The sequence below is a fragment of the Gymnoscopelus microlampas genome (genome assembly GCF_963454915.1).
Source record: "Gymnoscopelus microlampas genome assembly, chromosome: 2".
NCBI classification, from domain to species: Eukaryota; Metazoa; Chordata; class Actinopteri; order Myctophiformes; family Myctophidae; genus Gymnoscopelus; species Gymnoscopelus microlampas.
Window position 1 is genome coordinate 23,444,335 of NC_139939.1, and position 12,530 is coordinate 23,456,864.

The window sequence follows — 12,530 nt, forward strand, 5'->3', positions numbered from 1 at the left end:
TTTTTCTGAAAAGTAACGCTTTTGGACATACAAGCTTTCCGCCCGACAGCGACAATAGATAACCCATGGCAGCAGTAGAGCGCCCCCTATAGGAGCTACAGGTATACAGTGTTCACAAATAAAACACAAGTTTATATGGTATTTATTATTATCATCATTATTAGAAATTTAAACCCAATAATCATTGTCCACATTTAAACAGAGCTACATTTATCAGCCTTATAGCCGAACCAGTCGTGACACTAGCATGGGGCCGTTTCATCTGTACAAGTAATATGGTTTAGTCAGAGGTGGGTGAATATCAGTAGAGAAAGAACCAGCGTTGTAAAAAATAGACCAGTTAAAGGAGAGCATGAACAAATTATTTTCTTTTCCCCACAAAGAATAGTGTGCTCTGATTTGGCTTTGTCTTATTATGACTGGCTGTGTGTGTGTGTGTGTGTGTGTGTGTGTGTGTGTGTGTGTGTGTGTGTGTGTGTGTGTGTGTGTGTGTGTGTGTGTGTGTGTGTGTGTGTGTGTGTGTGTGTGTGTGTGTGTGTGTGTGTGTGTGTGTGTGTGTGTGTGTGTGGCTGGCTAGAGACAGGTGTGGTTGGGTTTTTACGGCTGGCTCTGAATGTGTCTGCGGAGCTCCTGAGCCTTGTCCTTCAGGTCAGGCCTGGTGTCTGACTGCAGGGTGGACAGAGAGCGCTGGAGCTGCTCTCTGCTCTTCACTGACACGCAGTCCCACTGCTCGCTCTCTGCAGGAACACACGCAACAGTCACTGACAAAGCCCATTTTTATTATATAAATCCTTCACCTAGAACCAACCTGAGGATGTATGACTGATACAGTATTAATTTCACTTTGAGAGTCTATACAAATGTAACCAAATGGACCTGTATTACAGTGTTACATTTGTATACACCCTCAGAGTTACAAATAGATACATTTTATTGTAGGCTTGTGTTCACATAAAAAACAACAGATTATTAATAGTATAAAATGAGGTAATAATTGTCCATTTACCTCCAGTCCTCTTCACCAGCAGCTCCACAACCGACAAGGCTTCTGTCCTCACTGACGAGTAACTCTTATTTTCTTGAGGGAGAGAATACAATGATGGGATAAAATACATGCAAGGGAATTTTAACCACCTAAACACCATTACACTACGTTTACTGGGGTTGTTCCATTTACAGTACCCATGTTTCTTTGCCATTTTATTTATCCATTATGTTGGAAATTGTATTCATGTATTCATAGATTTTATTTTTCTTTGTACTGTATCTGCTACTACGCGCCCCAAAAACATAGCACTCAGTCAAAGGAACCATCCGCACTCACAAAGTTAAAATGTCTTTAATATGCCGCAGCAGCAAACAACGTATGTGTTTCGACCTAGTGGCCTTCGTCAGCGTTGACGCTGACTTTGTTCGTGAGTGTGGAATGGTTCCATTGTTGTTCATGTTGTCAAGAACCTGCACCCGGTTTGACCTCTTAAAGCCAATTTATGCTTTGAGCGACAAGAGTCGAGCAATGTGTCGCACTACGTGTCTCACTATGTTCTGAGATTTGAGCATTCATACCGTCTGCGACTCACCAACATCCTCACCAAAATGTAAATAAGGAAATGTTCAGGTGGTTTCAAGAGTATCCGACATTTTATGAAGTGTCTGTGACGTTTCATTTTTCCAGAGGTGCGCAACACCAAATGCAGACATCATACGCAACAATTATTTTTCTTTGTGCACCATGTTGTTCAACACTTGCCGCTCCAATCAGAAATTGGCCTTAAAGCTCTTTGAGTTGAGCACGCCTAGCCTTTAAAGTTTTAACACGGTTTACACAGACATTTGCACTCAAAGGACCACGTTGGAAAAAAAACGTTATCCTTTTGACAGATATGTACAAATACACGGCATGTTAATGTATATGCATTTTTCTCTGTAACAATAAATCATTCAAGTCACCTAGGGCTATATACTCCCCTCCTTTTTCCCCTCTACACTGTATAACTTCGCCAAAAAAGTAGATCTACAAGTTCACAACCCGTTGTGTTGCATACTTGCAACGCATTTTGAGCCTGTAGATCATCTAAGTGATTAATGCAGAAGATAGTGTGTGTAAAATTGCTAGCAGTCATACCTAGAGGGTATGTAAGAGCAGCGCAGGTCTCTGTGAGGATCTGAGATAGTGCATTAGAATCTTGATAGCCCTTCTCGAGCAGCAACAGCCTACAAAGACAAAACATTCAATTCAAAACTCAACAAGACGTGTCCTTGAGGGGGTTCCATTTTGTACACTCTTAAGTCTTATGGGGGTCGGAGGCCTAATGCATACTAAACTATATAGATGGAATACTTTATTGGCAATTTAAAAAACAACAGTCATCCTTCAAGAGCGCCAATGTGGATTAACAAATATAATTAATACAGAAATGGGGGTCCTTGAAATTAAAAAGTTTGAGAACCACTGCCCTAGTCACCCAACAACAGTGGGAAGTTGTTGAGTAAAACAGAAAACTAGGACAGCAGGTAGACATCAAACCTATCAACTATCTAAACAGATAAAAGCTCCTAGGCAAAAGAACACACCGGCTTACAAGCATTAAAGCCATTAATTGTGATTAAAAATTGAACATTGTCATTTCTATGACGTACCCCTGGATGTATGCCTTCAGAGACTGTAGAACTCCCAGCTGGACCTTCCAGGTGCTCAGCCTGAGCTTCTCACACATCAGCGTGCACACCTCCACCTGGTAACGAGCTGCATAGAGACAAATGAGCAATGTTTAAGGACACCGTTCACATGGATTAAAGCTAAATAGAATCTCACGAGTGAAACATTTTGTATGGCCAAGTCATGATGTGCAATTTGTGAAACAGTGCTAAAGGATTAACACACCAATTAACACAATATGTTAAATGATGATGATTTAGTAATATTGTTCCTGCTGTTCTACATGTCGCCAACCAGGTGAAGAAATCCCAGATTGAGGCTTTAACCTTTGCTTTTATGAAATATCCAAGACCATTAGGGTTTTATGTAAGATGCTTCTGAACATATTGCTAGTTTGGCCACTTCAAATGCTCCAATCTTAAAATAATAACCGAAAATAGGTAGATAGGTTATTTTCGCTGTGCAACATGCTTCCATGAAGACATGCTGGCTTCTATGGAATCAGTTGAGGCGACTGATAACTTTAATCCATGTGTCAAGTTATAAATACCGATATTGTATAGCATAGAAATATGCAACTGTCTGTCCTTGTTCTACTGGTCAACTGTTCATTTGGACTGGGTTCTGAGGGCCATCCAAGTACTATTCTGTGGAATTAGCTGTAGGTTTACCTTGGGTTTGTGGATTCTTGGGCCAGGACTTTCCCAGCGTGTCGAAGGCACAGAGCAGAGCTTCCGTTTGCAGCTCCCTGTCCTTCTTATCTCCATCACCCTCCTCTTCCAGGGACCTCGGGGACACGCCGCCACTCTCTGGGCAGTTCTGTCAGAAGTCAAGAATCAAGAGGGGGTTTGTTTGTCACTCACTCCTAAAGGTACAAGCAGCGAAATGTAGGTGCGGCATGTTCTGCAATGACTACTAACAATACAATGTAACAAGATAATAATAGAGATTTAAAAAATGAAGTTAAAATATTACAGGTAAGAAAAAGGGTGTGAATATATATGATTGAACTGTGATGTACAATTGGTCCACATCATGACCATGTTTTTAAGGACTACTTGTAGTATTATCTGCACCAGTGTTTATGTCCGTTACCTTCTTGATAAGAGGGATGAGAATCTGGGCCATTTCGCTGAAGCGGTCCTCCTGGCTGCTGTGCAGCACATCTCCTGCACAGCGCAGGCCGGCCATCTTGTACACCAAGCTCTCCTTGCAGCACTCCTTCAGCACCACTGCCAACACCTCAGAGATGGTGGGCTGGCCTGGACAGGGCTTCTGCAGCTCAGAGCTACAGTGGGAAAACAATGTAAACCATGTATAAAATGACAGTATATACACAACAAGTAAGTCTTCCAAGATTAGATAAGGTAATGTCTTAGTAGATAAACGTATTGTGAAAGACACATACCTGCACTTGGATACCACTGACCCAATGGCTTTCAACAGCTCCTCCTAGAGGAAATCAAAAGGCATAAGTCAGTTTGTTAACTCACTTGACTATTTAACATCAACAACAACAATAACAATAATAATAATTCCGACCCCACTCCTTTGGCGTATTTTCTGTCAATGTACATTATGCACATATGTGAAATATGTCCTCTGCATTTATCCATCATAAATATTAAGAGCAGTGGGCACTATTGATACAGTGATCAGGGACACTTCAACACATAGACTGGGCGAGACAGGGACGAACCGGGGGCCTTCTGACTCCCAGACGGCCTCTTTGCCGACTCAGCATCTGTTGCACCCCTAAAAGTGCTTCCCATGAAAAACTAATTAGCAGTTATGACCTTGCCCGCCCATGTGCGTCCAGACAGTCCCTGCATCAGAGCGGTCAGCACCATGCCAAGGTGTGGTGCCACCAAAGAGCCCGTCTGTTCCTTTGCTACAGTCGCCATGGCAGCGGCGCCTTGAGCCTTCATCTTCCAGGACTGGGACGTCAAAGCCTTCTGGGTAATAGCAATCAGCTCTGTCATGTAAAGCCTGATGCCTCCAAAGCTTCCTGGTGGTCAAAGCAAACACACACACACATCAAGTCACGATCATCAATTCATCATACATTAACACTTATACTGTACCCTATATACTTTGTTGACCTGGGTCCCCCAGGGCTCTGTTTGTTAAGCTCCTTTTTTCCCTCTACACCAAATCACGTGCCAAACATTTTGAAAATGTTACATCGTAATATCTTTAAAAAAAACAAATGTGACGTGTAGGTCTGCTATTTTCGGCGAGCAACACCACCATACGACAATGTAAATAAACGAGGCTTACCTGGGACATTCTCCTGCCACACCTCGGTAAACAGCGTGGCATCGTGGCACTCTCCCTTCTCCTCCTCTGGGCCTGGAGCCTGGTGCATGCCCAGGAAGGCCAGGGGCAGTCCCACTCCAGCATGGCTCTTCAGCACATCCGGACTGTAATGGCTGATGGCGTGCATAGTCTGTGCGCACGACGACTTATACACCGGGTCTGGGGGGAGACGGGAAAATCAAGTCACGGTTCACTTCGCCCGCCGGTGTCGATTGGCTATTTTCAGTGCGTGACACGGTGCACAACCAAATATAAATCAGGCATTGGCTACAGCTCATTTCATCTGCTTCCATGTTTATATGGGATGAACCTGTGTTCGTGTCCTCTCACCCTCTTTCTCCAGGTACCAGGTATTGAGCTTCAGTAGTAGTTTTTCTACACTGCTGTCCTTGGCAGTCTGATTTGGGGAGAGAAAAAAGTTTTTTTTAGATTGTAGAGTGCTACAGTCTGTAGAAGTCAGAGGTGAATCTATAATATTTCTGTGTGTGTGTGTGTGTGTGTGTGTGTGTGTGTGTGTGTGTGTGTGTGTGTGTGTGTGTGTGTGTGTGTGTGTGTGTGTGTGTGTGTGTGTTTTAATGCCATAGGGTTTTTTCAATTTATGCATAAAATAAGGACTTTGGTTGACATAAGCCTAAGAGGGGTTCATTCTCCAACATTAATTGTACCTGTTAATATCTCAACCGTGCGTATTGCAGCCATTACTGCCTGTGTGGTTCAAAAATCATAAGTTTGTTTGAGATCATCTTATCAAACAAAACATTTGAAAACATGTCTATTGTATGCTACAGAGCTTAGTTTCTTCATTTATGCAAAACCCAATGCAAAGATTCCATTGGAAATCTGTGGTGGGAAACCATGGTGGTGATAACTTCAGGGGTTCATTTCAATTAAGTTGCTCACCCAGCGCATGAAGCACACGAAAGTACCCTCCTCTTCCGCATTTGACCAAAAACATTTTAGTCACAGAGCAGGCGTACTAGCGTTTCAGGTGATAGAAGCATGCGCAGCACAGTAGCGTATTAAATGCAGAAGTCTTGCCATACTAGATTTAACCACCAGGACACTGCAGCTTCACTAAACCCTGCGGTCCTGGGGGCTTGGTATAGGCGTAAAAGCAAAATGGCCACCATGTGACTATGACCCGTGGTAAGTAGTGTTTGTGTAAAGCCATGCTTACCCTGACCAGGTGGCCCAGAGCGAAGGCAAAAGCTTTCTGCACCACACTGCTCCTGTCATGGATGCCATTCAGCAGGGCACTCATCAGTTTACCTACAGCAGCAACATCAAACACACCAGTGCACAGACAGTATATGTTAATCCCTTAAAGCAGAATACCACTCATTTTCAACATTAAACTATGTCATTTATATACCTTAGACCTGATGTGTGTTAATAAGAAAAAGTCCCCTCCCCCGTCTGTGTTGCCTAGAACCGCAGAGTCGTTCTTTTTTTGGTCATGTGATCAGCGACGTACGGCTGCTGTAGCCTCGCTGCTAGAATGTGTAATTTCATTCACAGCGTGACTTGAATATAAAATAAATTCAGCCAATTCAGTTATATTGTATATCAGTTCCATGTCATCTGAAACAATATAGAATCACATGCCATTATATGCTACAAAGATTATATTGTTTCGCACAGACATACGGAAGTACTAGGGAAATCCGTTTTTAGATGTGCTATTTTCGGCATCTGTTGCGAGTCTTTAGATCTGCTATTTTCGCCAAATTTTGGTGGTTAAACAGTCTCAAGAAAGACCAATTGTATTGGCACAGTTGTGCAGTAGTACCTGAGTATGGGGTGAGGTCTTGGGGACACTGCACTGTGAGGGAAACAATGACACTGGCACAACCACCCTATGGAGGGATAGAGGCAAATGAATACAGAGGGAATAACATGACTCACAGTGCACTGCATCTTTACATACAGATGGTAGGTGGACGGAGGTACGAGACAGAAAGGGGACTGGAAGAAAGTCTATGAGCAAAGAATTAGTGAAATGCTTAATTGTGAAAATAGCCAATCCACAAGCTCTCATCGCATCCCGATGAGACATGTTGAGATCTTGTGGATCGTCTGTTTTCGGCAAATAACACAGTGGTACAAGGAAGTGCAAATCAGGCTTAGGTATGTGTACCTTGGTTCCTAGTCCCACTCCACTCTTGAGCAGCTCACAGAGCCTGGGGACCAGCTCTCCAAGGACAGACACATCCAGATGCTGGAGACACTAGTGTCACAAACACATACGGGAGATATCTTAGAGAAAGAACTAAAGATGTATTCTTTACTTCTTTATTTTGCAAGGTTCTGTTTGAAAAACCCAGTGGTGGAAAAAGTACAAAATGTTTTGAGTAAAAGTATCAATACTGCAATTTAGAAATACAATTTAGGTGTAGTGGAGTAGAAGTAAAAGTACAGCAAATTGGAAATACTCCAGTAAAGTAAAAACACCTCAAAATTGTACTTAAGTACAGTACTTGAGAAAATGTACTTTGTACACCACAAATGTACACCACTGTAAAAACCAACAAACTGGAAAATGATTTCATGTAACTTAAATTATAAAAATGGGTACAAAAAGCCCAAAGAAAATGCTAAAAGCTAACAGCTATAACAATTATATATTTTTACCATGTTAATGGTCTCCATCATGGGGGAGGACTTGGCAGCACTCAGCCTAGCTGCATCCATGGCACTCTGGGGGTAAAGCAAGAGTCAAAACAGATGAAAAACACCTGTAGTGATGAGATGCTGGCAAACGACAACATAGCACAGGACATAGATAGATTCTTTATTTGTCCGTTAGGAAATAGTTCCGGGGCCATACATCCACCAGAAACACAAAACACAAACAGAGCAATACATGTCATTTAAGGAACATGTTAACTTCATACAACACATACAATGTCTCAAGGTTTACCTTCTCCTGCTCTGTAGCTCGGAGACTGAGGTAGTTGAGGACCTGGGGCTCCAGGGTGCTGAGGGCCTCCAGCAGGGCTGGGATCAGCCGAGGGGTGTGGGGTTTCAGCCTGGCACCAGCCGTCTTACTGACCTTCACCAGGGTCTGAATGCTGAGGGAGGGAGAACGTTTATTAGTTTTTTAGATGGATCCCCAATAGCCTTGGCTTCCATCCAACCGTCCATAAAAGACATACAATACATGAACGGGAAAACAAGTCAGATACCATAGCAAGTTGTATCCGTCTAAACAAGACATAGCATACTTATTATGCATTATTATGCATGATTATACAAATTTGGTCACTGCATTTAGAACTATCTAGAAATTAAGAGTAGTTGTATCAGTCAAAAAACAACACACTTTGGTCATTGCATAAAAGACAAAAAAGCTTTTTGAGTCCACACAATTCCTAGCGCACTTAGGTCACTGCATTTAACACTTCCTAGAGAGGAAAATCATAGGACCACAAATGCAACAAAAACAAACAATTAAAGACGGTGAGACAGTCAGAGAGTGAGAGACTCCAGGAAACAGAGAGGAAGATGGAGAGAGATGGGTTCTAGCTATGAAGCGATATGACAGAAACCTGAAGCTACCTGAGTGCGCGGACCTCTGGAACGCTGCTGACAATGCCTTTGTCCAGCAGGGTTGGTAACATTACTGCTACGGTTCTCTGGGCTGCAGCACCCGTAGATTCACACATACGAGTACACACCTGGAACCGACACAGAAAGAGAGAGTAAAGTAGACATTACACTCGGATGGGCATTGGGCACCACACACGCACACTTGTAATGACTAGGGCTGCAACTATCAATCATCTTCTTTGTGATTATTCTATCAATAACGCTTGATTAATTGATAATAAAAACAATATATATATATATATATTTATGTATATATATATTTGATAAAAATCAACACATTGACGCACATTTATTTATTTATTGGGATTTCTTTAATAATCAACTAAATTCATTAGTCTGATTAGCCTCTTAAGTCTTACTACACAGACACACACTTGTAAATAGAAACACAGCCTTACCTTACTGAGTGTTTTCAGTGCAATGTCTGCAGCCTTCCTCACAGACTCCTGAAATACAGCCACACAACATGGTCAGAATGAACATACATCAGTAGAGCACTAAACTACAGATATATGTATATGATAAATACCATATAAACATGAACCTGAAAACATCAGCAGAGCATTTTACTACAGATACATGTATATGATAAATATCATACAAAAGTTAAACTGATTTTTAATCATAAAGAGAGCGAGCATCATGGGAAAGATTCCACTACACTCAAATGTGTGGCTGGTGTTCCATCAAAGCAATGGTTTTCCAATCACCACAGGTCTGAAATATACTTCTGTTAGTTTAATTTCTGTTGTATTTATTGTTTAAAACATTTGCATTAGTTTCATGTAATATCACAACTCAGATCTCATTACATTTTCTTCCCGTCATGGTTTTGGTTCCATTTGATTCACATTTTCTCTGTTATATGGCACAATCAACAACTGGGAATCTAACAATATCTAATGAAAGGCATAAAGCAAGGCAGGTTAAGGAGGCGCTGGAAGGCTTTTGTTATTGCGTGTATGAAGAAAGAAATTCCATGGCCTGTAGCTGTGGCTACAGGGTGTGTAATCAGCTGTGGCTGATTTCTTCACCGTCCACCCATACAGTATATGCAGGTGTGTTTGGATAATTAATGGTAGATGGATTCTAATTATAGCCTACATTGTGGATGTGTTTGTTCGACCCAGGGGACAGTGAGAGAGGGAGGGGGGCTGTGCGAGTGTGTGTGAGAGAGAGAGAAAATAATTAAATAATGTCTCATACTCCACATGAGCATTTTCCTCCTGGTTATGTACGCACATTAATATTTTGAGAATGTTAAGAATAGCATAGGCCAGGCCTTTCTAATCCCATTTCATTTATTAGTTGACGCTTGTAAAAGCCATATCCCCTTTTATTTTCTGAACCTCCAAACAAAAGTTGAAACTATGCCTAGGCTGCATCTGTTTGTCAGTTTGAAGCTCCTTCTTGCAACAGCAGAACAAACGACGATGAAAGCAAGAGGAGACTATCTCTCCTTGAGTGAACCTTGAGTTAATTGAGAGTTAACCACTTAAACCCTCTAGCCTTACTGTAGTAAAATGGACCCAAGTTGGCTCTGTACTTGAACCACTTTTTTCTGTCTACACCAAATCTCTAATATTCCCCCAGAATATGGATGCTGGGGTTCAAGTGGTTAATCAGTCATGTACTGTATGGCGTTATTTTCTCTGACTAGTAACGTCTATGTGTGGGGAATACAGACCTTGATGTCATCCAGTACTCTGAACAGTGTCTCCCACATCTCTGCCAAGTGGTCGATGATGTCATCAGCCTGACGGCCACGGATCAGGTCGTTTAGGGCCAAGCAGCTGGAAGGAAGAATGCGTCAATTGCCAAAAAAACAAAAATAATAATAATTATTTATTATTTCAGCTCACTACACAATGGTATTATATGCAGAGTTTAATTATTTTTGTCTGCTCTGGCAAAGATTGATGAGGACCTTTTGTGTCCTCAGAGTGTTGGGAATTGATAATACTGCACCTGGATTCTCGTACTCTCCAGGTGTTACTGGTCAGGTTAAGGAGGACGTCCTGCAGAATCTCCTTCAGGTACTTATCCACCTGAAACACGTCAGCACAAACAAGTACGCACCATTCTTATGAGGGACTTTATCCTAAACCAAGTCAAGAGTACATCAAGACCATGTGCAGGAATATTATTATATAAGGGAACACCGTTTCATCAAGTGTGAGTGTGTGCAGTGGTTCTGCAAGTGGGGTCCAGGGACCCTCAGTGTTCCCTGAGAGTGTTCTACATGCACCCTTACAGGTCTGTAACTCTGAGAGTGTACAAAGTGAACCAAATGGTCCCTTGGACCCGTAAGAATCCATTTGGTTCCCACAGGTCTATTCGGTTCCATTTGTACACTCTCAGAGTTATGGGGGTCCTTGAAATAAAAGGTTTGAGAAGCACTGAGTGTGTGTATTGTGCGTATATTAGATCTCCATCAGCTCCTACCAGGGTTTTGTCTTTGACCAGTGCGTCCCAGATGCTGGTCATGGCCTGGCGGATGGCAATGTTTGGGTCAAACTGGTAGCGGTAGAGTCGGGGGATCAGCTGGGGAAGGTAGGGGGTCAGCTGTTCTCCAGCTTTCGCAGCTATGATGTGGAACCCAAATGCTGCTCCCTGGAAAACACAGAGGACAGCAGGTGAGTCACGTCGAATGAACAGTTATAAGTACAGGCCTTATTAGTAACTAGAAATACCATATGGGCCTGTTTTGAGTGAAATTAAATGTTCAGCGAAAATCTAAATGGAGCACTTGAACCTCTAGTACCAAACTGATTTCTCTGGTCCACTACTTCCCTCCTATAGGCTGACAGAAATTGAAATTGTTGTTAAGTCCCTGTTTCAGGTCATGAGTGTTAAAAGCACTACCTTTCCTTTTTTGTTTACGTGTTTAGACAGACACACGTCACGCACAAACAGTGATTGAGCACCTCATACTGATATTCACATGAATAACGGTACCTTGCGGGAGTTCCACATGGCATGGTGATTGGCCAAGTTCATGAACTTGTAGACCAGATCTGGTTGGTTGAGGTCGCTGGCCAATGAGCAAAGCTCCTTGTATGTGGACAAGCCTTGTCTGCCATGAACCGTGAGACAAAAAAAAAAGACTGGCGATCAACTACAGCCTCATGAGATGTACTTACAGTACATAACAAAAGCCAAACTCTCATTGAACATATTGACCCGGCAGCCATTTTTCTCTAACGTTAGTAAGTATGCAAGTATGACATGAGATGAATATGATCAATTTAATGCCTGGGTTCTTATTAAAACTCCCTTGGTGTAAATAAATGTGTTATGCACATTATTTGGAATGGGAAGAATGAATTCTGGTGGGGAATGACTGACCCGTCTGGTGCTTTCCCCAAAGCTTCCCCTTGGAACACCTCTGTGTCGCCTGATACGGCATGCTTCACTCTGTTTGGAAAGAAACCAATTAGACATCACATCATTCCTCATCCCCCTTCAGATTACTGATGTTTTGACCAATCTTTTTACCGTTTTGGTGTGCAGGCTCTACCTCTTTAAATGTACGCCTTTTTAGCCCAGCAGCCACAGTCGATGTGTGTATAGTTAAAATTCCTTTGACCGATAAATTTCAACATTTTCTGATACATTTCAAAAACTTGATTATGTTATTTTTTTGCATATAGGGCCTGGGTCATATGTTAAATCTTCTCAAACACAAACTTTAATTATTTTACCACTTAAGCCCTATTCCAGAATGTGAAAAAAGAAAAAAAAAATCTACAAGCTCACAACACCTTGTGTTGCGACACGCTGAGCTTATATATCGGCCATTTTTTAAAAATGTTTCACCTATGACATGCCCAAATTAGAGACACACCGGCTGTGTAATTGCCGATACAGATGTCAATAAAGTCTAATAATGGCTAATATAGTGGCCACACCGAAACTCTGATAGAGAAGTGGTTCTCAAAAT

At 42.0% G+C, this 12,530-nt stretch overlaps 1 protein-coding gene across 1 annotated transcript in view; it reads right to left on the reverse strand.

Annotated features, from left to right (window-relative positions):
* Window positions 1–126: 126 nt before the first annotated feature.
* The window catches only part of ecpas (Ecm29 proteasome adaptor and scaffold), a 28,538-nt gene continuing 16,134 nt past the window's right edge, over window positions 127–12,530 (reverse strand). Inside the window, exons 28-49 of the mRNA XM_084046337.1 lie at window positions 11,936–12,004; window positions 11,546–11,663; window positions 11,033–11,200; window positions 10,556–10,635; window positions 10,275–10,380; window positions 8,986–9,033; window positions 8,537–8,655; window positions 7,899–8,049; window positions 7,610–7,675; window positions 7,116–7,205; window positions 6,768–6,834; window positions 6,156–6,247; window positions 5,309–5,375; window positions 4,940–5,137; window positions 4,456–4,667; window positions 4,068–4,111; window positions 3,755–3,947; window positions 3,331–3,478; window positions 2,641–2,746; window positions 2,126–2,214; window positions 1,007–1,078; window positions 127–737 (exon numbers count right to left, since the gene is read on the reverse strand). Coding sequence (XP_083902463.1) covers window positions 598–737; window positions 1,007–1,078; window positions 2,126–2,214; window positions 2,641–2,746; window positions 3,331–3,478; window positions 3,755–3,947; window positions 4,068–4,111; window positions 4,456–4,667; window positions 4,940–5,137; window positions 5,309–5,375; window positions 6,156–6,247; window positions 6,768–6,834; window positions 7,116–7,205; window positions 7,610–7,675; window positions 7,899–8,049; window positions 8,537–8,655; window positions 8,986–9,033; window positions 10,275–10,380; window positions 10,556–10,635; window positions 11,033–11,200; window positions 11,546–11,663; window positions 11,936–12,004 — 2,443 coding nt within the window. The 3' untranslated portion in view covers window positions 127–597. The remainder of the gene's footprint in view (window positions 738–1,006; window positions 1,079–2,125; window positions 2,215–2,640; window positions 2,747–3,330; window positions 3,479–3,754; window positions 3,948–4,067; window positions 4,112–4,455; window positions 4,668–4,939; window positions 5,138–5,308; window positions 5,376–6,155; window positions 6,248–6,767; window positions 6,835–7,115; window positions 7,206–7,609; window positions 7,676–7,898; window positions 8,050–8,536; window positions 8,656–8,985; window positions 9,034–10,274; window positions 10,381–10,555; window positions 10,636–11,032; window positions 11,201–11,545; window positions 11,664–11,935; window positions 12,005–12,530) is intronic.